At 38.8% G+C, this 26179-nt stretch overlaps 1 protein-coding gene across 3 annotated transcripts; it reads right to left on the bottom strand.

The window, feature by feature from the left end:
• Positions 1 to 1627: 1627 nt before the first annotated feature.
• Positions 1628 to 25448, bottom strand: LOC124407365 (D-xylose transporter). 3 transcript variants are annotated; one of them, XM_046883442.1, is made up of 10 exons: positions 25413 to 25448; positions 9395 to 9506; positions 9045 to 9168; positions 8158 to 8310; positions 7551 to 7661; positions 6217 to 6379; positions 4178 to 4376; positions 3756 to 4034; positions 3477 to 3674; positions 1628 to 2594 (listed from the first exon to the last, which is right to left on the bottom strand). In XM_046883442.1, exons 1-10 carry the CDS (start codon positions 25431 to 25433, stop codon positions 2413 to 2415), a joined length of 1542 nt encoding a protein of 513 aa, XP_046739398.1. In that variant the 5' UTR covers positions 25434 to 25448; the 3' UTR covers positions 1628 to 2412. The 3 variants fall into 3 exon arrangements, with proteins under 3 accessions (XP_046739398.1, XP_046739397.1, XP_046739399.1); XM_046883441.1 differs by lacking the exon at positions 25413 to 25448 and adding an exon at positions 23596 to 23654; XM_046883443.1 differs by lacking the exon at positions 25413 to 25448 and adding an exon at positions 16075 to 16337.
• Between the last annotated feature and the right edge of the window lie 731 nt (positions 25449 to 26179).

The following is a 26179-nucleotide window of genomic DNA, read 5'->3' as shown; positions in this document are numbered from 1 at the left end:
ATCTGAGTGGCACACTTGGTGATTGTCAATTTTTATTTAAATCCAGCTCTGATTGACTGAACACTTCGCAAGGTCAATTGTTTTGCAAATATGGCGAGAATTTTATTTACAACTTATAACAATTGTGCATCGATCACACGGATTCTGTAATCCTTAACAGTACATACCCGGCATTTTGCACAAAATTGCTAAAATCGAAGGTTAGTGCATTTTGAGACAAATACGTATTTTTTCGGTTAAAGCACCCGGAGAATATCTTGCACCCACTGTATTTTTCCGATAATCAACGGTATTCGATAGAGTCATAAAAACCGAGCTAGGAATCCAACGACATATTCAAAAGACAAAATTGTTTTTTGGAAGGAAAGTCTGTCAGGGCATAGTTGCCGAAGTACCGAATGACTATCAGTTCATGTAAACGAATATGGATGCGGTCAAGCAAAACTTTGTCCGAAATTCACTTTACTAACGTAATAATTGTCACTAATTGCACAACATCGTATTTCACTTTGGCCCCCGCCCAGAAGATATGATTAGCGATATTTTTGCACACCTGTGCATGCTAGTTCCACACACACGCACTATAGAATCACTCATAAATCTTAGCGATCCTTTCAGCTATATACTGTCTCTTCGATATGCTCAGTTTAGAGCATTATTTCAAATTTAAAACTTACTGTATACAAAACTACGACCTTAAAATATGTGGATTTGTGAAGATCGATGTTCGCACAATAATTTCTGTATGCTGTCCTGGAAAGTGTTAAGAAATTAAATTGGAAATTTTAAGAATTGATAAATAAAGTCGCAGTTCATCCGGTAAATAAGTCATTATTTTCGTACCACAATGCCGAATAAAAGAAAACACGAGATGGTTATAGGAATGAGTTAAATCATGGTGCAGTCATACTTATTGTAGATAGGTTTCACTAAAGGTAACGTGAGCTGTTCCGTTATCTGAAATTTAATAGCAATGATGAATCTTGCACGTCAGTTGATCTGTTTTGGTTTGGGTACGTCGTATTTTTAACATAGGCAGGTATGCCAAAAAAACATTGCAAATATCTTTATTATTTCACTATTATTTTTATCCGCTTAAAATGGTCGGTTGATCGAAAGTTCAAACTGCGTCAAGGATTCGAGGCCCAAACCGAGCTGGGGATTCGAAAATTCAAAAGCATTTCGCACGTGAGATGAATACTTCAGAGCTAATGGACCAGGTCGAAATGGGTGTGAGAATATCTTCAGGGTTACCGTAAAGCTGCAGCATAACTTCCGCGTAACATATACTATTTTAGGTCCATGCAGTAACGATAGAGAGGATAATATTTGCTTTGGCGCAGTTAAGTACCTCTATCTTAATTCACTCTGATTTTAATGATCGCTTTCGACGTCCAATATCACGATCCTTTCAACGGAAGTATCCGCTGTAGTGCGAATAACGTCTCTTCGCCATCTGACACTGCCGCATATGCTTAAACGCAAAAATGGAAACTTAATTAGTAATTGTGTCTACTACGCTCGCTGGTTGTGAATTCTTACCTGATTTACGTCGAGGATTATTTGTACCTGCTAATGCACGTAATATATCCCGAGCATTGAGTACAAAAAGGATTTTCCCAACATGAAGGATCGGACTATGTACAGTGAAGATACGTATAATTTACAATTTATTGTCACACAGAAACCTAACTTAACGTATAAACCTAAGCTTTCAATAATATATAATATAATAAATTTCAAATAACGTATTATATGTACAGGTCAGTCACAGTGAGCTTCAATTATCACAAAAACTAATAGGCTCTACGAGTCTAACATTTTAGAGTGTACTATATAGAAAAAACTAATACCTCTATCCAGTGCGTCGCATTACTATGCTATAGAAACGTGATTGATTCGCTGTGCGCGGATCTGCAGCTGCGATAACGGAATTCAACAATGCGAGGAGAAAATCACTGAATTATAACAACCTGGTGGTAGCGTCCATGTCAAAGTATCTGTTCGACCTGCGAGAGAACCCTGATATCTAGCGCCATTTGCGTTGATTTGACGAATGCTCGTCTGGAGTGTTAGTTAAGGAGTCTTGGCCTGTCCCAGATAAATACAATTTTACCTTGCTTCTATTGAAAATATTCAATTGTATCTTTAGGAGGAATCCGACTAAAAATAAAACTCAAACATCCCGTCATATTGAAGATTTCAGGACGCAGAAGCAGTTTCGGATACTCACAACTTTTACAGAACGGAGTTAAGAGGGGCTAAAAGTAAACTGCCAGAAAGACAATTTTTATATCTGACTGGCTTCTCGCAGCTGATTTGCATGCTCAACCACGCATTTGGGGTACACTAAATATTTACTAAAATTATTGCTTAAACTTTGTACACTCGGTAGCTCGTTTTCGCACCGATTTATAATCTAGAGTTCTCGTGGCTGTGAGGCCTGGCCGGAAGTCTTGGAAGTTCCAAAGTGGAGAGACGTCCATCGTCGTTGGTGAAGGTGGTGTTGTCGACGCCGTTTTCGCTTATATCTTTTTCTCCCTTGGCAGTGGGTCCGCCCATCACAAGCGTCGTCAAGAGGAACATAATGGAGCCTGTAAATGAAACACGTGGTCTCAGGTTCTAGGTAGTTTCTTTTGTATATATGTACATATCTCATCTGAAATATGGGTCTCTGAAAGCAGCATAGGCGTCATCTTCGCCTGCCTTGTCGTTGACACTTGAACGTGGCAAACTGATTCTAGAATCACACTCGACCAAACGAATGCTACAGTTTATTTGAATTCCTGCAGAGCAGCTCGGCGTTAGCTGAACTCGAAGAATTTAGGTCGTTCATGTTGCCAAGGGATTTTACTTGCGAGATAAGAAAGACTGTCATAGATGGAATGTTAATTGTCTAGCGGTCGTTTCTGCTCTCTTTCTCAAGTGAATTACATGCAACCTTTCGCTTGTCAAAATGCTGGAAAATACTTGATTCAAACTTTGGCGTTTTTGAAATTACAGTTCCTTCCCCGTAACCAAGTGAAAGGATCGTTATGTGTATAGGTACATGGAGAGGTGTGGTTCGTTTGGACTGTAAATTTTATATACGTCTATTCTATAATCAAACGAGTCTGACTAACTCGAGGATTATTCATTATTGTGAACATAATATTTTTGGTGCACGAAATTCCCCGTTGCGCTTTAGATACTCATTCTCGAGCATTCAATTCTATTCCGGTCTCATTCAAATAAACGAACTCTTAACGCGGTGAAAAAATTCGAGAAATGTGGTTCAAGGTGCATACAAAGCGAGGCGTGAAGCTGAACACGTTGCGTTGCTTTTATCCCAATGAATTCTACTCGGTCGTGTACCGTGTCTTGCTTTCAGAGCGTAAACTTAACAAGCTACCCATCTCGTGCCCTCTCGCCGACCTGACGCAACAAGAGCTATAATGTATGTAATTATCAGGCTGATCGAGGAACCTGCCACTTACTTATCCCGTAGAATCCAGCGTACAAAATGTACAGCGATTCTCGGAAGCCGATCATTTTTCGAAGGGGTTCAACCAGTATGGGCAAATTTCCGCCAATGTTGTTCATCACAAAGAGGAAGATTCCAACGGTGGTGGACCTCAAGCTCAAGGGTACGATCTCGACGAGGATGGCGAATACGATGCCGAACCACATCTCGGCTGGAAAAACGATAGTTTTATGCCACACATCGCGTTACAGCTGAAGTAATAAAGCGAGTCATAACTGTCATGTGGGCTTACCGAAGAAGTAAGATATTCCGAGAGTTATTATAGCCCACAGTGGATCGAAGTACACCGATCCAAAGGCGAAAGGCGTTGCCACCAGTTGACTGATCGCCAGGACGGCCACGCGGGATCTGATTCCCATCTTAGCGACGAATTTGTCACTCACGACACCTCCGACAACGACACCGATACTTCCAACGACGATTGTCACGGCGAACAGCCACCAGCCAAGATCATAGTCCGGGAAGTAGTCCCTGTAGTAGAGGTCGCAGTTGTAGGCGAAGCACATGCCACCTGAAATTCGAACACAGTGTTTGGTTTTAGTAAATCAAGTGGTACAGACATTCGTTCGTGCGACGGCTGGAGTAATCATCGAATGAATAACTCGACTAGCAATAGTCTCAGGGTCGTTAGTTTTGAAATACGATATTACTTACCACAGTGCCGTATACTGGCGGCTAGACACAGGAGAACGATTCTCGGCTGCAGAATGACTTTCCATAAAGACACTTTTTTCCCCGATGCCGCGCTCTCCTCTCCGATCGTCGTTCGCTCCGGTTCCTTGAGGGTGAATCCCGTCAGAATGGCTATTATCACCCCGACGATACCGGCTCCGTAGTAGCATACTCGCCAACCCTGGACAAATTGTGAAGAATTGGGTCAGAGTTTTACGATTATCAAGCCAATTCGTTTGCATTGGCGGGAACAAATAATGCCGTCTCCGACTGATAATCTGTCCGGTTAACGTCTAACCACTGAATCGGACTCCGAGGACATTCTGTTGTAAGTGTCGCGTAATGACGCCAGCAATTCACAACTTTCGAGTATACGAGACAACTATGCGAATGTATCGTACGCAAGTATGACGCGGGTGGCTATCCGTACGAAAATAGTGCGCTCACTATATTCAGCGACTGAAGTTTTCTTTGTTTATCATTTCGCCTGTAAAAATTTCCCCCCCTTTTCTGACTATAACTGCAGTTGGAGCCTGTTCTAGTGATTATTTTCACAGTAAAAATAACTCCGATATTCTCCTCGTAATTCTTTTTTGTATAAAACAAGTCGATAAGTAGATATTTCGCCCCTTTATCCACGTTTTCATTCGTTATATTACCACGGTAATTTTAATGAAAAAGCAACTTCCAGCAATTTTTTAACTTTATTGAAACGGTTTCATTCGAATGAGACCAACGTTGATCAGTGCGAAATGTGAATGTATTAAATAGAAACTGAAAAAGATTTAAGGAGCAAAAATCTGCTCAAATAAATTGGAGAATCTGTCAGATAAAATTGAAATAAGTGTGAAATTAATCCAGCTGTTTGCTTACCTCCCAAATAGAATTTTTATTCGACATATGTATTCGTTCATTTCAAAACAAGGTGTACTAGAAACAGCGTTTAGTACCCAGTCTTCTGGATTCAGTTCACGCCAGACTATTTTGTGGTGAGAATTCGAGTGGTTTGATGTGGCAATATTCAAGGGAATATTGAGTCGCGAATCGAAATAGATTACGTACAGTAGATCGACGAAATGAGCTTGGATCCGCTGATTTTCAGCCAGGATATCACAGATGTCGTGGTATTATTTTATTTGAATTGGAGTTTGGCTGAGCATCAATTTTATCATGCTTAAGCCAGACTGAATATTCGTAATTCTTTCGCGCTCTAGACACATACGGGCGTATGATGATAAATGGCGAATCAGCACAGATAACAATCGACGTACATGGGTTAATTAAAAAAATCCGCATTCTACGGCTGGAAATTGACGTAGTTCGAATCTGACGATGTCCGGCTTAGTTTGAAATCGACATAATTAGAGCTTCAATCTTTTTTGCCTGTAAAAACAACTTCGAGTACAAGGAAGAACGGTAAAAAGAAGTAGGCTAAAGTTCTAAATCTATGGTTGAAGTGAATGGACGTTACGTGGAAAAAGAAGAGCACCGCAGCTTTAAAGTAAACACAATTTGGCATGAAGTGATTTTCAAGCAAAGCCGTTCAATTCCTGACATCTTTGGTCTGCAGTAAATCGAACACAATTTCAAACAAAGATGAGTCTCCGAAAGCCAGGCCTCAGAGTGACAGACACAAGCCGTTTGACAGATCTTCTGAACTGCACTCAAATCTCGCCGTAACAAACAAACGTCAGCTGCATTTTCCTTGCTGAAGAATTCTTCACCAGTGATTTAGGCTGCCTATAGCTATATCGTTCTCGCACAGTTATGAAAACTAAGTGTTTGTCAGACCTTGGACGGTATTTGGTCACGAATTTTTCCACCCTACACGTATTAGCCCAGCGTATACAAATCACTTGTCTTGTAATCCGGAAAATCCCTGGACGAGCCTCGTTTCCGGGAGACAAGTGCCAGGGACAGGGGCTGGCAGGGAATCAGGGAGGACAAGGTCGCGGTATCATGGAAACAACGTAATAAAAGTGGTGCTTTGCTGGTGAAAGAAAAGGTAGAGGAAGGCTCACCAGGTCCCAGGCGTTCATTTCAGGCACATATCGACCAATGGGAAAGGCAATTCCGTAACCCCCATAGATTCCCCAATTGAAGACCGACATAACCAAACCTCGCTGATCTTCGTCGAACCAATCCGAAAGTAATCCCGTTGCCATTGGGTTGCATGCGGCCTCTCTGCAAAATTTAAGCGAATTAAGATCTGTGCGGCGACTGCACCGGCGAAAATCAGATTTAAAAATTTGTACAATCATATCTGTTCGTTCTATTCCTTATTTTATGATTTCTTATTCGTATTCATTCTTTTTTGCAAATTATCTGCACTTGTCTGTACTAGAAGTTCATACACTATGATGGATGCGGATTAACGAATGACGACTTTGAAGGAATGGCATGTAGAATATCTCAAGTGAATTTTTTAATAACGGTACTTGCTTACGCAAGTTTACCCTCTTTCAGATCTGCTACGATCCGTGTAATTCCGCGTCTCCAAGATATTGAATTCCATGGCATGCTTAGCTGCAATCTCTGGGATAATTATTTACTCCGAAATACTGATAAGCTATTGTACAAAGAATTTATGATGAAAAAAGATTCTCTAAGCCGTTAGGAATTTTCATCATCTTTCAAGTTGTCCTGCTCAAGGTTGTACACGGCCCTTGAGCATAATCACTATTAATGAGCGGGTACGTCTTTCATAGTAATAATTTACACGTCTATGACGCTTGGTGAGTATTTAATATTTTATTCTTGAGCTATCTATATTATCCATTTAAGTGCATTTGGATGCCAAGCACTGGTTTTGTTTTCGTCAGTGATTCTATGCAATTGTCCACTAGAATTTAATAAAGAACGATGTTCTGCATTCGCATAGTAATAGCACTTCGAATTATTGGAGAATCCAAGTTTGGATAAATTCTAATTATACTCTGACTGTGAGTCAGATCTCATAGTCAATTTCAGACGCTGTACGAACAAGTGGATTCTACTTATCTTCGTGAAGAAAGAAATGATTTAAGTATTTGTGCAGGGAATAGAGAGTGAAAGAACCAATTTTCAATGGTTATAAATTCCGTGCAAAAATATCACATTTCATTCGTAATTCCATTTATTGTAACGCTCATACTGACTTCACACCGTTCAGTTACTCGATTTTTTGAAGCTGGCATTCGATTGTTAACTTCTCATCAATGATATTGCGGCTGATAATAAGAAACAATCTCTCATACCGGCACAGAAATATTTTATTATCTGAGATATTCGATCCGACCAAGGTCGTCAGCCAGACTATCTTTGTAACAAGATTAACACCTTTGAGTTGTTTCTAAGTATCAAGGGTCATGCTTACCCTGCGGCGAGAACCATTCGCAGAAGCACGAGCTGCCAGTACTCTTTGACGGCTCCCATCAAGATGATCGCTATGCTGAATATCAATGTACATATGGCCAACATCTTGATTCTGAAAATGAATGTACCTTAAATTGTGAATTTTTTAAACAAATTTATAAGTAGCATGCGGTGCTCTCAACAGTTCTTATATAAAGTAATATCATTTACAGGAGTATCGTGTTAAATTTTAATGATTCAGAGTATCCCGTTACATTCAACAGATGTTCATTATCACACATCTTATGCGTTCAAAATTATTTTTACTTCATACAGAACAAAAATTAGTTAAAGCGCCTTATACACTGCAACCGGTTGTCCGAAACGCGCTGTGGTTGCCGAGTTTCAGGCGCACAGTAGTAAAAGTTCGTCTCGCCAAAACCGACGACAGACACACGTGCAGATTATTTTAAGTGGACTCGTTTCCATATGCTTTCATCGGAAAGTAAATATTATAATATCAACTCTACATATTTTCAATTTGAATCGTTATTCTTGATTAGAATTGATCAGGCTCTCGGTGGGTAAGGATTCTTCTTCAAGAATAATTCCATTGTATTCTTAATTACCTGTTGAATCTGTCGGCCGCTACACCCAGAATTACACCGACAACGGTGAATACAGCGATGAAGCTTGGTCCAGCCAATATTTGGTAATCCAAACCCAATCCATTGTAATTCCACTCGCAGTAATTGGTGCCATTCAGATCGAGTGACAGGCAGCTGTGGAAGCAAATGATCATCGTTTCGGATTAATTAACGTTTAGGGTTGAATGAAACGGATTTTTTGGTGTTATTGCTTTCGAATCGCATCGGTTGATGTTTGTATGAATCTATACTTTATGGAAATTTCCCGGAGAGGAATTGAACTCGAAGCTACATTGTGAGCTTGAATAAATAATGATATAATAATTAACGGTACTTGAAGAACACGTGAACTGCTTGGTTGAATAATTCTTGAGTGGATACGCACACCGTTCTCACAATCCTTGAACCGGCTAATTCTTCAATTCTTTCATGCAATTAGTGAGCCGTGACGAGCAAGTGAAAAAACGCCTTATTATAGTCATTGATAGTGACGAGAGAACTGGGACTAGTAGCTTGCATAACACTTAGTTAATAGTTATTCTCCGCTTGTTGCGACTCTCGCTAACTTAAGATTGTCACACTCCACCGGCTCAAGAAAGAAGTCCAATTACTACCACTGTCTGTTTCTAGTATTCAACTACGCATATGTTTATACGTGCCACTACACCTGAACTACTTTGGAGCGCACGTTTAAATTAGTGCCTCCCGGCGGTAATCAAAGTCATCCGTTTCCTGGATTTTAATTTTAGAAGCGGGAATGGTACGGATAAATTTTTTGTTGGAAATAGAGCACCTAGAACTAAAATGGCAAGTATCATATACACGCATTTACATATATATATATATATATAGCTTTATACAGCACTTACTATTCAGTATTGTTTGCGGATTCACATTGAACAGGTAAATCAGTCAACGCATATTCAGTGGAGTTTAATTGACACGAGATGTCACCATAGTGTAGATCTATTGCAGTCGCTTTGCTGGTCACACCTGAAATGAATTTAAAAAATCCGAGGTGAGCAGCTTTCAGTGCTGGTATATATTATACACATAACGCAATACGGCGTAACATGTATGTGTATTTGTTACACATTATTCTGCAAATAACACTAGTGGCATGATGTGAAAACTGTTGGAAGAAAAGGCCTCCGTAGACATTCAGCGACTCCTTACCTCTGAATCAATCAGCCAGTATAACAAGTTCATCAACTTTTACCTATCATATAATGTCCCAGCTCCCCAAGAACGTAGCCGAGTGAGACTATCGCAAGAGCATATGGTTTGTAGAGAAATTTTAATTTCTGGAAAACGGTGCTGAACATCGTGGCCTGAAACAAAGAACGAACACCCAAATTAATCATCCGTGAATCTCAAACATCAGAGTTGATCTTTAAATCTATGAGGGCTAACGTCATCAGCGTATACCAAACTAATGTTCGAACCTATACACGTTTAACGTACCCTTGCCAAGGTCTCGGCACACCTTGGCAGGATCGAGAGAAGGACCTTGAATACACACACTGGTTCTTTCTTCCTGCTTTGCAAAGGCTCGTTTAAACGGTCGCGAATTCTTGGTACGTATAGAACCGGTTATTCGATCGGATAAATCGTGTCGCCGTCACGGTGTACATTTCGTGGCCCGCGGAATGACGTATGGATCCGGAAATTAGAGGAACCCTTGCGATAAGAGGCAGCAGCAGACTCATGCTAATTGAAAAACGACCTTCCATCGCTTGTGTCTATCCGTGTGTTATTAGTTTGAGAGAGTAAGGAAATAAACCTGGAAAGGGTTGCTCTGCAGCTATTCACGGATATCTGACCAGATTCCTTCCGTATTTGTGTTTATTTCACATAACCAACAGCATCTTCGAAGCAACGTTGCAGTCGGAGAGCCGTAAAATTAGTAAATTGTATACCGGCTTGACTCAGAAACTAGGAAGGTAATTTATTGTACATAATTATACACTGCAGCAGTCGTTTAAAACATCGAGCAATAAGGAATACAGGAATGCCGGATCAGGTGCCGAGCCTCCATCGATCCACGCAACGAGTTGACATCAGGATTCGTCTATCTGATTACATAAATTACACATCGATCTCTCAAGGACTTGCGAATTTGCATAATGTTGAATGCGTTGGACAATCCGCGCATTTCCGTTGATTGATCATCAGCGAACAGCAAACGTGACGCTCCCGTGTTTCCAGCACATATATAACATTTCGAATCAAGTATGACGAGTTAATATGCAGAGATTACTTAGAGACTGGTGAGAATTGAGACGGAACTGCGGGAAGCATTTACAGGTCAATTAGCGAGAATCTAAAGAGGAATCTAGTGTTTGTTCTGATTTCAGTTACAGTGGAAACCATGTGACCTTTTTCTCCATAAAACGTCACTATTTATTTGTTCCTTGTGTGGCTTACAATTAATCCAACTACTTGTTAGGCAGAACACACACTTAACATAGCTATTTGCAACTTTATGCGGCTGTTTCTTAAGAATTCTTTGTACCATGCGAACGTGTAATAATAATACCTCCGAAATGGGATGCGGGGAACGGCAAAAATCAGAGGGCAGTCCAGTGGACAGGGAAGGAAAGATTTGACCAATCTTTTCATAGCGGTACAATAAATCATTGCAAATTCCCAACTTGATTATATGGCAAAACAGGATCTGATTATGAGACCAACTTCATTACCCACATTACCAGCTGTATATCAACAACACGAATCGCAATCCCAGTTCCAGAGTTGGCGTACAGATTGACGACTAGGGTCGCCCACCTTGAGCCCAAAGCGCTCAGGCGGAACTGAACGTGTGTGCATGATATCAACGATGATGATAATAATAACAGCCTATGGTAACGACTATTATAATTAATACCACAAACCGCGTATCATCGACAATTACTTCACCTTATGCTTCGCGAAAGCGTTGAGATAAGTGCCTAAAATCCACACGTACACAGACCTATGCATTGTCTGCTTGCAGAAAGAGAATGCGAAATACACACCGACGTATATCTAGCATCTAGCAGTCATTGCGTGATCAACCTAAGTTTACAGAAGATGCCACGCCGTGATGGAAACGAAAGGGACAGTGTGGTCCGCATCACTGCAGATGAGGGACGGACTTGACCTATTTACAGACTGGTTTGCAAAGCCATATAGCCAGGTGCGTTTCGTCTTCTTGACGTTAGATCATACCTTCTTCTTCTTCTTCAATATTTTTTTTTATCGCCTGTTCAACCTTGTCCGCTGTTGTAATCATGGTTTCTGAGATTTCATTGAATAATTATAAATGTGTGTGTAAATATTGCGCGTGCAACGCTCAGTTTCAATGTTAATTTCTCGAATCTCATTCATTTTTTAACGCCTACCTCGAGTTACCGGCACAGAAAAGTTTCTATCTAACTATTAATGTAATAAATTCATAATGTAATAAATTCATAATGTAATAAATTCACACAGATATGATCACTACGACGCCTCCCGACCTCCGAAATAATTGACTAATTATACCTTCTAACATACTTAGAAGTATAAACTCGATCCTTTTTACAAAAAAATTTTACAAAAAAAAAAAATAGCTAACAATATTATCAACGATTCGCAAAAATACTGAAACCTAAAGCTGCAAATTTCTGACTGAAATTAATTGATATGATACCGATTTATTCCCAAATAATTTGTTCCGTAATATGTTTATACGCTGGCGAAAAAACAGAATAAAATCGTGCTTTACATGGTGGAGCTGGCCACTGCATGGAACCGTGACTGTAAAATATTGTACTGTTGTATCCGTGCGTGCACGATTCCATGCTTGATTCGTTCCTTCAGCAAACGGGCGTCGATCCCGGACGAGGCCAAGTCGGCAAGAAAAAAACAAAGATATAAATCGGCAACTCATTGCAGCGGCAGTAGCAGCAGCAGACGTGAACTTGACAGTGAAAAAATTGATATAAAAAGCGACAATGCGAGTAGCAGGTGTAGGTACCCGTAACCGACACACAAACACGAGCTGCCGTAACACCCTAGAAATATAAAGCAAGTAACTATAATTTAATAGCCGAAACGGTTGCCCGCTACATTTATTGTTAGCGGGAATCTGTTCAAACAAAGACTTTGCCTGGTTAATTAACTCGGAAATTTATCAGTACAATAGACCGTTTTTCTCTTTGCGTTGATATTTTTCTTCCTCACATGTATCGTCGTTGATTTTCAAATTTTGTCATTCCCATACCATGCACATGTGTGCATATAAAATGTTTATTTAAACCGGAGTAAAGACATGTTTCACAACTGTGAAAGGTAGGTACACGTATTGCGTGTATTTTGCATACAGTTTTTAAAAGTTGGGGACACGAACCACTTTGCGGAGTCTGCACAAGATATCGTTCGCTGCAAGGCCGAGATAAGGTGCTTTCTTAGCTTCACCGCGGGTGTCGTTGGCCTCGTTCAAAATGGGAGGAAAAACTCGCTTTTCTGTTAGCGCGCAGTGTGCATACCGGAAATTGTTATATCGCCCCCCAAGAAGTTCATTATGATCTAATTGTGTGTCGGAAGTAGTTAACAGGTGTTTATCTGATACCTGGAAGACCCTGCGGCTGCAATGATACACGACGTATGACGCATTCCTTTGCAAATATAGAGCATGTATAATAAATCACGTTGATTAGAATTGTATAATTTCCTCTCGATAGGCAGGCGGCACCTTTCCACCACCCGAGTCCGATCAGCTGTATCACCTTGGTAGCCTTCGATTTTTTACCCTGTATCCCGCAGTTGTTATACCTTTCGCATGCATCGTGTATACGAAGGATTGAATCACAATCGCATTGCTTCTCGAAATAATATGCCCTAATGAGACCAATTTATAACGTCACTACATCTTGTACGCACATATTACAACTTGGAATATAACTTCCGACGCGATGTGACTCGTGATAAAGGAAGCGGCTGGCTTTACTCGATAAAATAAAAGGCACCAAGGTGATCCTTTTTTATACCTTATACTCAGAAATGCGTGAGCTGACAAATTTATTCAAGATATTCGGGGCTAAGAAAAGAAACTAAAAAAATAAATAAATAAATAAATAAAAAATAAAACGACACCCGCTGTTAACAATTACCCAAGTCGTCGGATATCGTCGGAGAAATGGCACCGATGTCTCACATCATATATTATTCATTATATGAAAATGTCTATGAATAAATTGCCGGTCATTAAAATCTGTCAAATAATGTAGTAAGACTGATCTGTATGTCTAGTAGCTATCCTTGAATCTGCTGAAGTACCGGCTGGACATAATTATTCGACCAGAACAGCAGTAAAAGTTTTCATGTTATACGATTGCTGGTGGAATTAAGAATCTTCTACGCGGACGGTGCAATTCCTGATGGTACTTTTTTCTTTGGGAATCGCAGAGATTACTTCGATATTTATGCAAAGTCCCGTTCTTGCCGCATCTGAGATTCGAATGCTCTAGTGACAATGAATAAGCATAATTGACTTCTCGATTGGTTGGATATAATATTGTTATTACATTTTAATTTCATTTGAGTGGATATGCCCAAGTGGGTGGTCTGGACTTAATAAAGATTAATTAGTCCGCGTACCTACATGTCAGTAGGTTTCTTTTGACCCGTGAAAAAAAGAACTGGTAAAAAACGCCGCTGTTTCAACCGAATTACCTTTGGAGGCCACTACTGTACATTTGAATTTCCAAAGAAATCGACAAGATTTGTGGATGTCAAGTACAAGTGAAGAATGATTAGTCCTCTTTTGCGTGCATTGCAACAAAATTTATCCATCCATAACTAAAATAAATCACGAGTTATTCATACATCGCGGTGCACATATTTTTGTCCCAAGGCATTAAATTATATACTCTCATATATCATTTGACGGTGCCGGCAAGCTCTGAAAATGACCTAGACATAATTTTACAGGGTTTTTCATCTACGTATCAAGAAAGCGTTTTGTTCTTAGTAAAAAAGAAAGAGAGAAAAAAAAAACAATACGCGCAATAACTTGAGCAAATTTTTCTCACAGACTATTGGAGGTAATAAAAGAAATTGTCTTTTAAAAAAATTTCAGGACCTTGCAAACAATCGTATACCTACGTGAAACAAGTTGAGTATAAAGAAAATATGATTAGATGAGATTTCGCATTGGAATAACTCGCCAAATGTTTAACCAGTTTTTGGGAAAACGTTACTGCAACAGAGCAGCACAATTTACGTGTCGTGATATATTTTTTTCTGATATGAATTTCATATTTTTTTTCTTTTCTTTTTTGCTTTTTGCAAGCACTCAAAGGTGACCTGCCTTATTTTTATGCGTTGGGCGAACCTCACAAGTATGCTCTACCTCTCTCGAGTGATTTTTCTCGTTATTTGGACAGGCCATTTCTTGCGTTCAGAAGAAGTAAAACCGAGGTTTATGATGTACTCCTACCATGGAACCTACGTATAAGAACGAGACTATCGAAGATCAAAGATCTGATTTATACACTCGCGGAATAACATCGGTGGGCAATCATAAATAACAATAACAATAATTCGGGTGTATATACAACTGCCCGAAAGATCGATCGACGTCTCAAGTGTACCAGCGCCATATACCCGAGACAATTTTCCCATTGTACCATTATTATTATAAGATTTAACGATGACCAGATCAGGGCGATTTGAGGATGAGGTATCAGAGAAGCAGAGGACGGAATTCGGGCTTATTTGAGAACGTACGTGGACCGAGAAAAAGTCGAGATAGCCCGCAATGCGACATTGGTTGTGGAGCAGCTGAACATTCATTTATAATACGCAGAGACATAATGATCTGGACGCGACGAGAAAAAAATAATCGGTTGGATTGGAAAAAAAAAATGTGGGGGAAAAAATGGATGAAGAAAAAAAATCGACATCCTGGTTTTCTGCGTGCAGCATTTACATTGCTTCTGACACAGCCACTGCACAAATAGGCCATACTAGCTATAGCACGCGGATCAAGTAAAAGCCAGACCACACCCACGCTGGTTCAGCCTATATATTCCGATATATCAAATACCATTTGCGTTTATTCCCATTCTATCTTATTGTTATATCCTTTATAACCTTTGTTTCTTTGGTACACTTTGCTTCCGTGCCGATTTCGTTGCTGCAGTCGAGCTTTCTCTCAAAATCCACTTCCAACTTTTTTATTTATAAAATATATATGTTTGTATATATATATATATAAAAATTCGTTGAGTAAAAGAGTCATTTTCGAATCTTTACTATGTGAAATTATTCTTATTAGAGCAGGAATTGTATTATGAATATATATGTATATAGACATGCTGGATACATTCAAGTCTGAAAGGAAGGTGCACCGATCCTAGATTTTGGCACACATGAATATTCATTTGCAATTATTTACGCACTACCAAAAGTAAAAATATATACAGTATGAAACAAGTCCTGACCGTGAATCTTGAATGAATCTATTATTAACCTGCAAGTCTCGTTGGCATGGTCGATTCGCGCCGATATACCGGTGTTATTCACCTTTACGATACACATACTACGGTCATATCTTCACGTCCAAACGTTTTATGTAATTTTGTTTTTGTTACGATGACAACTTCATTAGAAGTATCTCTATTTATATATTCAATCGTTTTTATGAATCAATCCGATGATCGTGAGGTTTACCGCAGGAAATCGTGTGAGAATTCACGTGGTAAAAACAACCGTTTACCCGACTATGTAATCACGCGTATGGTGTGTAGAACTGTAACTAACGTACGTATGTATATAGATAAACACGTTCAATCGTTCCATTGAAATATCAAACTACTTTTTCAATCTTATATCAACGCATGCAAACGATATATACAGCTGACTTGTACTTACAGATAAGTTGCACGATCCGTGCGAACTGCAACTGTGTCGAAATTATTGATAATCGATAAACAATTTTTTTACGCCTATCTAGGAGTGAAAAAAAAATATGAAAATGATCAGCCCAAAATCTGTCTGAAAATCACGTGTGACGATCGTCGTTCGTTGCAAGACACATTTCCCGGGTACACAATCACTACTGAACGCGGTACTGCAGAGACGCGGTTGCAGATGGATAATGTAGAAAGGCCCCTTCGAGATCGGGGGTGCAAAATTAAATGGGATCTACCGAGTGGCAGCCTCTACTTATAACAAATTTCGAAGCAAGTCCTTCACTGGGACCACCGGAGAACCGGGAGAGAAAAAGAAGGGGTTCGCCGTATGGTAGGGAGACCGAGGAGAGTTGTGACAGAGGAGAGTTGTGACACAGTCGATTTCTCGGTACTGATAACTGCCAGCTAGCCCGCAACAGCGTACACGTTTGTTGTTTTCGAGACTCGCTATGTGGTGCAGTACGCGAAAACAGTACACGGGAAGCGGCTGTGAGTGTACAACATTCGTACACAAAAAAGTGCAAAAAGTAAGTTTTTTATAAAAATTTTGATTGCATATATACCGTTACACGTATTATGTTTGTATTGTTGTGATATTTTTTCTTACATGCTTTGGTCTTCCAAGTTTCTAGTGTAGTATTATTTTTTTTGTATTGACATCTTGTTTTGGAATTAAAAATTATTTTTTACACCTACTATTCTTAGTATTTGTAGCAAGGTTATGTTATTTGCTCTGTGTTGTAATATTGCATAGTAAATTGTTATTTTTTCGTTTCAGAATGCCAAATAAATACAAACGAAAAACTGATTGGGGTATTAATGAGTAGTGCCGAAGTTTTTGAATTTGCCTTTGAAGAAGTCTCATTGAGAGGTAAAAGTCTTAGAGATGCCGCATCTTCTTAAAATCTCAACTATATGTCCTCCTGAACGTTGTAGCCGTGCCGATCCAACCAATCTTTTCGTCCCTAACTGTCGCACTGAGTTGTCTAAAAAAACACAGTATAGGGCCTATTTTTTGGAATAACCTCCCTGCACAAATTCGGACATCCAAGACAGCGGTTTCTTTCAAAAAGAATTTATTTGCTTATTTACTCAGTTCCACGGGAACTTAAATTCTACCTGGTAACTTTTCATGGTAAACAACACAGGCTGGGCTAAATATTAGGTCAGGCCTGTTGGCCTACGACGCGTAGATAACATCTGGAAATTTGTAAAGTTGTTTTTCCTGAGCTTCTGACCGTTCCTGACTCGGGTTTGTTTTTCCTGACACGGTTTTCACCTGCGGGGTTTCTGTCGCTGGAGGCAAATCTGAGTAAATACGGGAACGGTCAGCATACATTTTCTCAATGCCTCTAGTCAATCCACATATTATATCTCCACGACACATGCACTCATTTCATTTTATTTAATTATACCTCATTTCATCTTACTCTATTTCATTTTACTTATCTTACTTTATTTCATCCTATTTTTATTTTACTTTTTTTTTCTATCTTATTTTATTTTAGTTATTTTATTTTATTTTATTTTATTTTAATTCTAACTCTAAAGGAGCTCGGTATTACGTTTCCAAACACTACCTATAATTTCTTTTTATTTATTTTTTGTGACCAATGTACTAGACTGTCGCGCTGTAAGGGGGTTTTCCCAAAGCGCTTAATAAAAAGCATTATCTATCTATCTATCTATCTATCTATCTATCTATCTATCTATCTATATATCTATCTATCTATCTTGCAAAGATATATTAAGAAGAAAAACTCATATCAAGCTAATTTAACAAGCGAAGCTCCATCTGTTGGTTATGTTAGCCCAACGGTTTTCACAAAAGAAGAAGAAAATATATTATGTGAGTATTTGTTGACATGTGCAGCAACTAATTATGGGCTTACAACAAAGGAGACAAGAAGTTTGGCGTATTTATTAGGGAAAAAATATAACCAAAAATTTCCGCAGTCATAGGAAGAAAATAAGAAAGCAGGAGAAGTGTGGCTTAAACTATTTATGCAACGACATATAAAAGATAAATCCCGATTTATCTTTAAGATTGCCACAAGCTACAAGCATAGCTCGCGCCACGAGCTTTAATGAAACGAATGTGGCTGCTTTTTTTGATAATTATATGGGCGTCTTAAGCAAATATAATCTTAACGCAAAAGATATTTGGAACATCGATGAGACGGGCATAACTACTGTTCAGAAGCCTGATAGAATAATAGCGTGACGTGGAGAAAAACAGGTCATTACCATTACAGGAACATTACAGGTACATTACAGGAACATTAGTGACATTGGCTTTGGCTGGAAACGCTGTTGGTAATTACGTACCGCTTATGTTTATATTTCAACGAAAAAGATTCCTAGAACATTTCATTCGTGATGGCCAAGTTGGTTCAGTAGGAACAGCTAACGGATCTGAATGGATGCAGGAGGATGATTTTCACTTATTCCTTGAGCATTTCGAAAATCATGTTAGGCCATCAAAAGAGCAAAGAGCCCTGTTGCTCTTGGATAATCATTCTTCCCACATGGCCTTAAAAAATATTAAGTTCTGCAGAGACAACGGCATAATTTTGCTTACATTCCCTCCACATTGCACCCACAAGCTACAACCAATGGATCATGCTATCTTTGGGCCTCTAAAGAAAGCTATTAACACAGCTTGTGATAATGGACCATTCATTAATTACGTAAGGGTCCCCAGGGGGAGGGGGGGTTAAGAAAATCTATACATGCCCTTATCTCGGGGGGAGGGGGGTAAAACCTATTCTTACGTAATATTTTACAAGTCGAAATTTATTATTAAAAATCTATTTCTATTACGGATGCTGAATGATTTTCTTCATTCCATAATGTGCACTTCGATTTACATCTTATTTTATAAATTTTTATTGTTTATTAAAATTTAAAAATCTTAAATATGTTCATTTTCATCCATTTTAAATGTCATAAATAATAATTATATTATAGTGAATTCTTCCTGCGTATTAATTTTATTTTAATCATTTGGAAAATAAAAAATGATTCTTGTGTTATTCGTTTAAAGATTGTTTAACTGATTATGTTTGTTCACTTTAAGATTATTTACTTTTAATTATAATAATAATATTCCAAAGACTAGATAGTTATCTAATAATATAAAGATAATCTGTATCTGATAGCAATGAAAAAGCATAACCTAAATTATCTGCGAAAAAATAAAAATCTTTGATTTACGTCAAACTGTGTGTTTTAGTGTAACTGATCCTTTTCTAACAACGTTTTATTATTCAGAAAAACGAGATTGAATCTTACGTAAGAAAAGGGAGGGGGGGTTCGAGACATCTTATGTATGCTTAGATGGAGGTAGGGGGGGTCAAAAATCGTCAAAATCATCCTTACGTAATTAATGAATGGCCCCTAATTGGATGCGCTCAAATGCTGGGAAAGTTATGAGCATTTATGATATTCCATCTATAACTAAATCAGCATTTGACGTGGCGATCACTGCAAAAAATATCAGTGCTGGTTTTTCTGCAACAGGAATATGGCCTGTTAATACAAATATCTTTGGAGAAGCTGATTTTCTGCCTAGTCAAGTCACTGATCGTATTTTGCCCAATCCAGAAACGGAGCAATCATCAAGTGTTCTACAAATCACGGGAAACCCAGAAGAAAGAACTCCTAATCCAACTATCGGTACAGCTAAAAACGATGGAACTGCTATCAGTGAATATAATACAGGCGCAAGGACCGTTGTTCCAAGTCTCTCTACAGATCAAAACATGACATCTTCTAGCAGTTCATGTATTATGAGCATTAACATCGAAGAGCCCGTTGCCTCCACATCTGCAGCCCGTAGTCCTCTTGCCACAACTTCTAACGTGTTTTTACCAGAGTCACTTAGGCCGCTGCCCAAAGCTCCACCAAGAAAAAAAAACGAACCGAATAGACGCAAGATCAAATCTGCTGTGCTAACTGACACACCTACCAAGGACAAAATTGCTGCCATAGAAGCGAGTAAAAAAATTAAAAATGTAAAAAAAAACGTGTTTGAAGCGAAAAAAAGAAGAACCCTTAAAAATTAAAGAAGGCTATTAAAAAGGGTAAAGTTGATGATGAAGAGGACGAAGCCGAAGAAGAAGCGGAAAATGATTGTTTTTGTTTGTGTTGCCTTGAGACCTTTTCCAATAGCAAATCCAAAGAAAAGTGGGTTTAGTGCCTTGAATGCAAAGGCTGGGCTTACAAAGCTTGCACTGAGGGCGAGTTTCAATACGTCTGCCATAATTGTTTATCAAATTAAATTTTATTTTTATGACTAATTATTATGTTATTTTAATACGTCCAAATATGCCAAATAATAATTATAGTGTTCTGTTCGAAAGAAATGATTTATTTATTTATCGATAAGATGATAGTATTATTTTTTACTATCAAATAGTTTAAATACATGGGTGTCACAACTTACCTCGGTATTAGGAGAGTTGTGACACGGGAAGTAGTCTCAATTTTTTTTAATTTTCTGAGAAACCTTAATACTTTCATTAATTTTTATTATTATTTCTAAAAGAGCATGGATTGAGCTACATTAACTCATACAACTGATAGATTTACAATCTTTCTTGACTGAGATATAATAATTAAAGTAAAAATTGTCACAACTCTCCTCGGTCTCCCCACTACTCGAGCCTTAATTAAAGTCCCGGGAACGTGTCTTGACTTGCGTTTGATCGTGGTGGGGATGATGGACCCACAGCTGACACCATCTACTCTCGATCTCCGCATTGCCGGCTCTTTTACGGTCCTCCGTTTTTTCAAGGTCGCGTCATAGCCGCCCCACGCTGGACCACCAAGTCGCGAGCCCCAAGGTTTTCTCGGCTAATTGACCGACGATCATTACACCGTAAGGATAACTTCGATGTTCCTGAACTGGGAGCCAAGTCCCATACACGATTACGAACCTGCTATATAAGCGGGTAATAAACGGCTGTAGGATTATACTTTATAACCATTACGCATTCCTTTCTCGCTTCTTCAATCACCGCTTTCAAATTATCGAACAACGTAACGAAACTGTATAGATAGTGTAACCTCGAGTCAGCTGGTGATTCAAGAGTTAGCCGAGTGAAAGTGCAACGCAAGAAGCAAAGCGTAGGATTTTTACAAATACTTTTTTATTCGTTTTCCCTGATTAATGGTCAAGTCGAAGAAAAAATCTACATTTGATGCAGATTTTGGTTTATCGATCATCAGCAATCTGCAGACGATAAGAATAAGGTCAAAGACTACAAGAAATCGGCTTAACGTTATCGTGAAATATGCTTACTAACGCAGTTCTATGCTAAGGTCATCAATTACCGATGACCAATAATCGTAAATGAGTTTCAGAACGGTACAGCCTGTATTCGCGTGGCTATAACTCGTTTTATCAGTTGAAAAAATCATTCTCATCTTATAATAATTGCTTTTTTCGGTATAAGTTTGGTGTAACCGATCAACCGGTTTCTGTAATCTTTTTGTGCCATCGTTAGTAAAATCGTAAAAAAACCGCATACATCCACTTTCGTCGTTGCTGGTATTGGCCATGTATGTGGTCCTGGAACGCATTGCCGTCGGTTGCAGAAGAGAAGCTGTTAAACCATTTCGTTTCATTCTTCACGGTCGAATGAACCACTCTCGCGACAGCTGCGAGAGTTGCGTATGATTCGGTGCGTGCGGCGATACGCCAAGTCTATTAACTCGAGGTCGTCCGTATATTGAACCCGGGTCGAAAAGTCTTTTTCTGCGAAGTCGTGAGTTTTCATCCCGTGGTAAGGAATACTCATAGCTGTGTTTTTTTCACGAGGGTCCGTCAGTTTCAAATTATTTTCCTCGCTTTCAAACCTCGCCGATACCGACGCTTCTGTATTCGAGATCAAAGATTTGAATCCCTTGGCATGCAGACACCGAATGCTTTTTGCACTCAACCCGCAAAAAGTAAAGAATAACACTGTTTGATCCGTAATATAAAGTCCAAGGTTTTTTTTCACCCAGATGAAGGTGCTACTTTTCATTCATCATTAAGACCGGTCCTCTTAACTTTCCAGTTGGTCGTAATATTATGGTTTAGCAAATTTTACACACGACACGCTACTAACACTCATTAAATTCTAACGCGAATTGAACGTAATAATGATTATTACTGTTATTAGCAAATCAATTAACTCGTCCGAATAGTACTTCACAGCATTAGGCTAATTCTAAAATCTTCAAATAGCGTTCGTGTTCCATAAGCATGGTTACTCCTCAAATTTTATCGTTGTTCATAACTGAAGTTTGAATAAATGAGGTAGAATAAATTTTTTTATTATTATATAATTTCCAGATGCGACTCGGAATCACGTCTATCTAACTTCCGCTGTTTAAACCTTCTCTCCATTAATTACATAAACGTAAGAACTGCTGTATGCCCCCAACTTTCGCATTTCTCCAACTCTGGTTCTGTATCTTCCTCTGCAGAAATAAGTTATAATTCATCATCGTAAAATGTGTAACACAAACCTGGAGTAAACAAAGTATTCAGATTCCCTATGTTCTTGGAAATTCAAGTTTTAGACACTGCGTACATTAATTTGGCTGCTGGTAATTAAGTTGGCTGCTCATTCGAAAAAAAAAGTTGGTCCAATTTTTGCACGGTTCAATAACAAAGCTCAACACGAAGAACGCTCACCGAATGAATAACGATTTTATGAACAAGAAATTCCATGTAACCACAAGATTTCTTCGTCACGATGAAAGAAAAAGTATTTTTCTTTATATTTTTACATAATTTCCCTTTGCAAGGTAGTAAAAAAAAACAATTTCTCACATACAACCTTCCTATTGTGATTCTATGAAAAGTTTTGAGGCGAGAAGAATTAGCATAAGCTTTGTTCTGTTGAAGCAATTTTGAATTATACATACTGTACTTTCGCAAAGGATGAAAAAAAGAAAAACGAAATACAGGATAGAAGCGAATACTTTGACACTATTGAAATTGTTCGAGTTTTTTGTGATTTTATTGCTCCAAAAGTAGTCGGTAGTATCATGTAAATTTCATTACCTAAGCAACTGATCCACAGTAAAAAATTTCATAACTATTGCGCCAGCTTTGGCAAACTGAATCACTTAAATTAATCGCTGTTGGAGTATTTGAAGATTCGTGTAAACCCTCATCTTTATGAGCTGTACGTTTCATATACATGAGCACGTTAGTGTCAGATCAGGTTTCAAATTGGGTCATCCGAAGGTATTACGCGCGATATGTACGCATACGCTCAAGTGGCGATATCGATGAAATACTTTTGTGTAAAGAAGCCAGACTCGTAGGTATTCGTAGGTATATTATAAACTATTACGCAGTTCCTAGACTGCGTGGAATGCTTGTGAGATGATGGCATTGATTTCACATCATCCGTTTAAATAATAACTCCGATGAGTGTTTCGGTTTGGAAAATATAATTTAAATTTTGTTCTACTTTACCTGACTATGCGATGATGACTTCGATAGAAATGTCACCAAGCTTAAATCCATGAACGAAGCATAGCAATTCTTTTCTTCAAGATTTTACTGTTGCAGCACGAAATTTTTGTAAAATAATTCTAAAACGATATAAATTACTATAAAATAAGGCTGCAGGTCTTCGTCTTATCCAGATTGGTATATATGACGACATTCTTACTAAAGGATGAAAAAGCACTGTACCAGTTGCCAGCTTTATTATGCTATAAATCTTGGTACTACTGTGTATGGATTCTACGAGTATATCGATTTAATCATTGGAGGATTCCGCATTTGAAATTTCGATGACTTTGGTACGGGAGATTCATGAACAGCGACTCGTAATATAACAACTGTGCAAATTCTTCTGGAGCATATGACACTAATGGGCTGTGATTAACGTGTGAAGATATTCAGCAAGCTGTTGACTCTGGTCAGTGACGTAAATTGGGTACGAAATATATCTCTTCACGGTCCAGCGAACTAACCCCTTTGCGAAGAGACAGCGTATTACGTAGTGCAAGTTGCTGAGGCGAGCTTTAATGCGCATGAGTAAGAATGCTTAATCCGCTACAGCAGCCTGTAACCTGGCCTTGATTGTTTTCTCGCTTAAGAGCGATAGTCGATGGAAATCTGATCGGTATAACGGAGTTTCAGACGAAGGTTAAATCGATTTGGTAAATAATTTGAAATTGACATTCATGCTGCCACCTACATCCTATATTCCACCTCTAATTATGTCGTGTGTATACAGAATACGTATAGTAAAGATGTCAAACGCGAAGGACTCCAAAGTGATAGTATACATGGGCCCTAGAGTACACGATATACGAGTATACATACGTATATAGGTGTTGAGAAATATCTGCTCAAGACCGCACATAAACAACTTGCTGCAATAATTTGGATGTGGGAAGATGACTCGGATAATATATTCAAAGGAACCTATTTTGTTTACCGATTATACTGTCAGCAAAACTATATCTAGCTGCACGTCATCTCAAATCCAATTATTGTCTGAGTCCCAATTTGCATTACAGGTAATCACCAGTCAAGGATTTCATACAATACCCGTTCTATTATATCCTCCAGAAATTTTGATCAACTGCAACGCAAACTTCATGGCAAATATTTTTAAGCTGCATTCCTATTCTAGATATAATGTGGTCAATTTGTTTTTGTAGCTGAACAATTTCCGTAATCAAACCACCGCACCATCGCTGCATGGGAAAGTAGACGTATTCAGGTTATATATTCAAAGATAGAAATCAATTATTCATAAAACGGGGGGATAAAGGGAATCAGTTTCTTTTGATGTTAAAAATGCCTTTTCAACGATACGCGTGAATACACATTGAGGCACTAAATCAGATATATGATGAATTCGAAACGCGTTCGAATAACGTTCTTAGGTTAGGTTTAATCGCAGTGTTAAGCTCCGGGGTTGAGATTGGATTACGTGATTTAATCTGTACCGCGCTCGTTTGACTTTGACGGTAATTCAATTGTTGGGAAAGGCTCTAGCCAACTCTGTACCGAGAAACCGAGACAACATTAATTCAGCAACTCTTGGTTAAAATTTTTTCAATAAACTCCCGTGACAATATGCTTACCGAAATAACTCAGCGCTCGTATAAAGTACATCATTATCATGATGCGGGCGCAGTTTGGCATATAATACGAATATTAACCCGTCGATATTTCATTATAAGCTTAAAAAAAGTTTTTCACGTCTGCAGAGCTGGTGATAAATTTATAAACGGTACGCTTGGATTAAACCACTATAGAATCTTTCTTACCTTTGGTTCCGTAATGATCATTCATCATGGTAACTTTAACGTATCCCATACGAGGTTAGATTTAGCGAACACTTCGACGGGATCAACATGGCTGCCGTTCACCACCTGCAATTTTATTTCGACTGTAAAACAGTTTCTAACACTGACCATTTGGAAAATGCTATTTAACGCCAAGTACATTGATGGCAAGAATTGATCAGTCATCACTTTACCCCCGATAAAATCTTAAAGGCTGAGAATTCACTGCGTGAAATTCACCACTCTCATTGCCTCTTAATTGCTATCGTTAAACTTTTTCCCTCCAGAGACTCTTTTTACAATACTGCAACAGACTTTTAAACAACTCAAGTCACCGATACTGTTACGCGTGCATCACGATCACGCGTCGCAAGGGGTGAATCCATCCCTTCGCAAAAACTAGTTATATAATATACATACCTATTCCGTACTGTTTCCATGGCAGCATGAAGGCGGGAGTCATCGATCACGTAAAAGTTGGTGCAACGGATTCGGGATGGAAGATCCAAGAGCAGCGAGTAAACTTACATGCCTATGTTTACTATTCATTACTCGAAGTTCGCTGGGCCCACTTTTAAACGTATAACGATCTGCGACGAGCCGTATAGAGCCACAAAGAGCCGCTCTCTCGGCCTTAATAAAACAAGAGTCAACCAAGCGAAAGAGGATAGTCCGCAAACCCTTCGCTAACGAATCACCAACTTTGTGCCACTGTTGTGCAGCCCACGAGAGCTCAAACTTTCCGCTAA

The sequence above is a fragment of the Diprion similis genome, chromosome 6, assembly GCF_021155765.1.
Source record: "Diprion similis isolate iyDipSimi1 chromosome 6, iyDipSimi1.1, whole genome shotgun sequence".
In the NCBI taxonomy this organism is placed as follows: domain Eukaryota; kingdom Metazoa; phylum Arthropoda; class Insecta; order Hymenoptera; family Diprionidae; genus Diprion; species Diprion similis.
The sequence above is the reverse complement of the archived record's forward strand: the minus strand, read 5'-3'. Positions and strand labels throughout refer to the sequence as shown.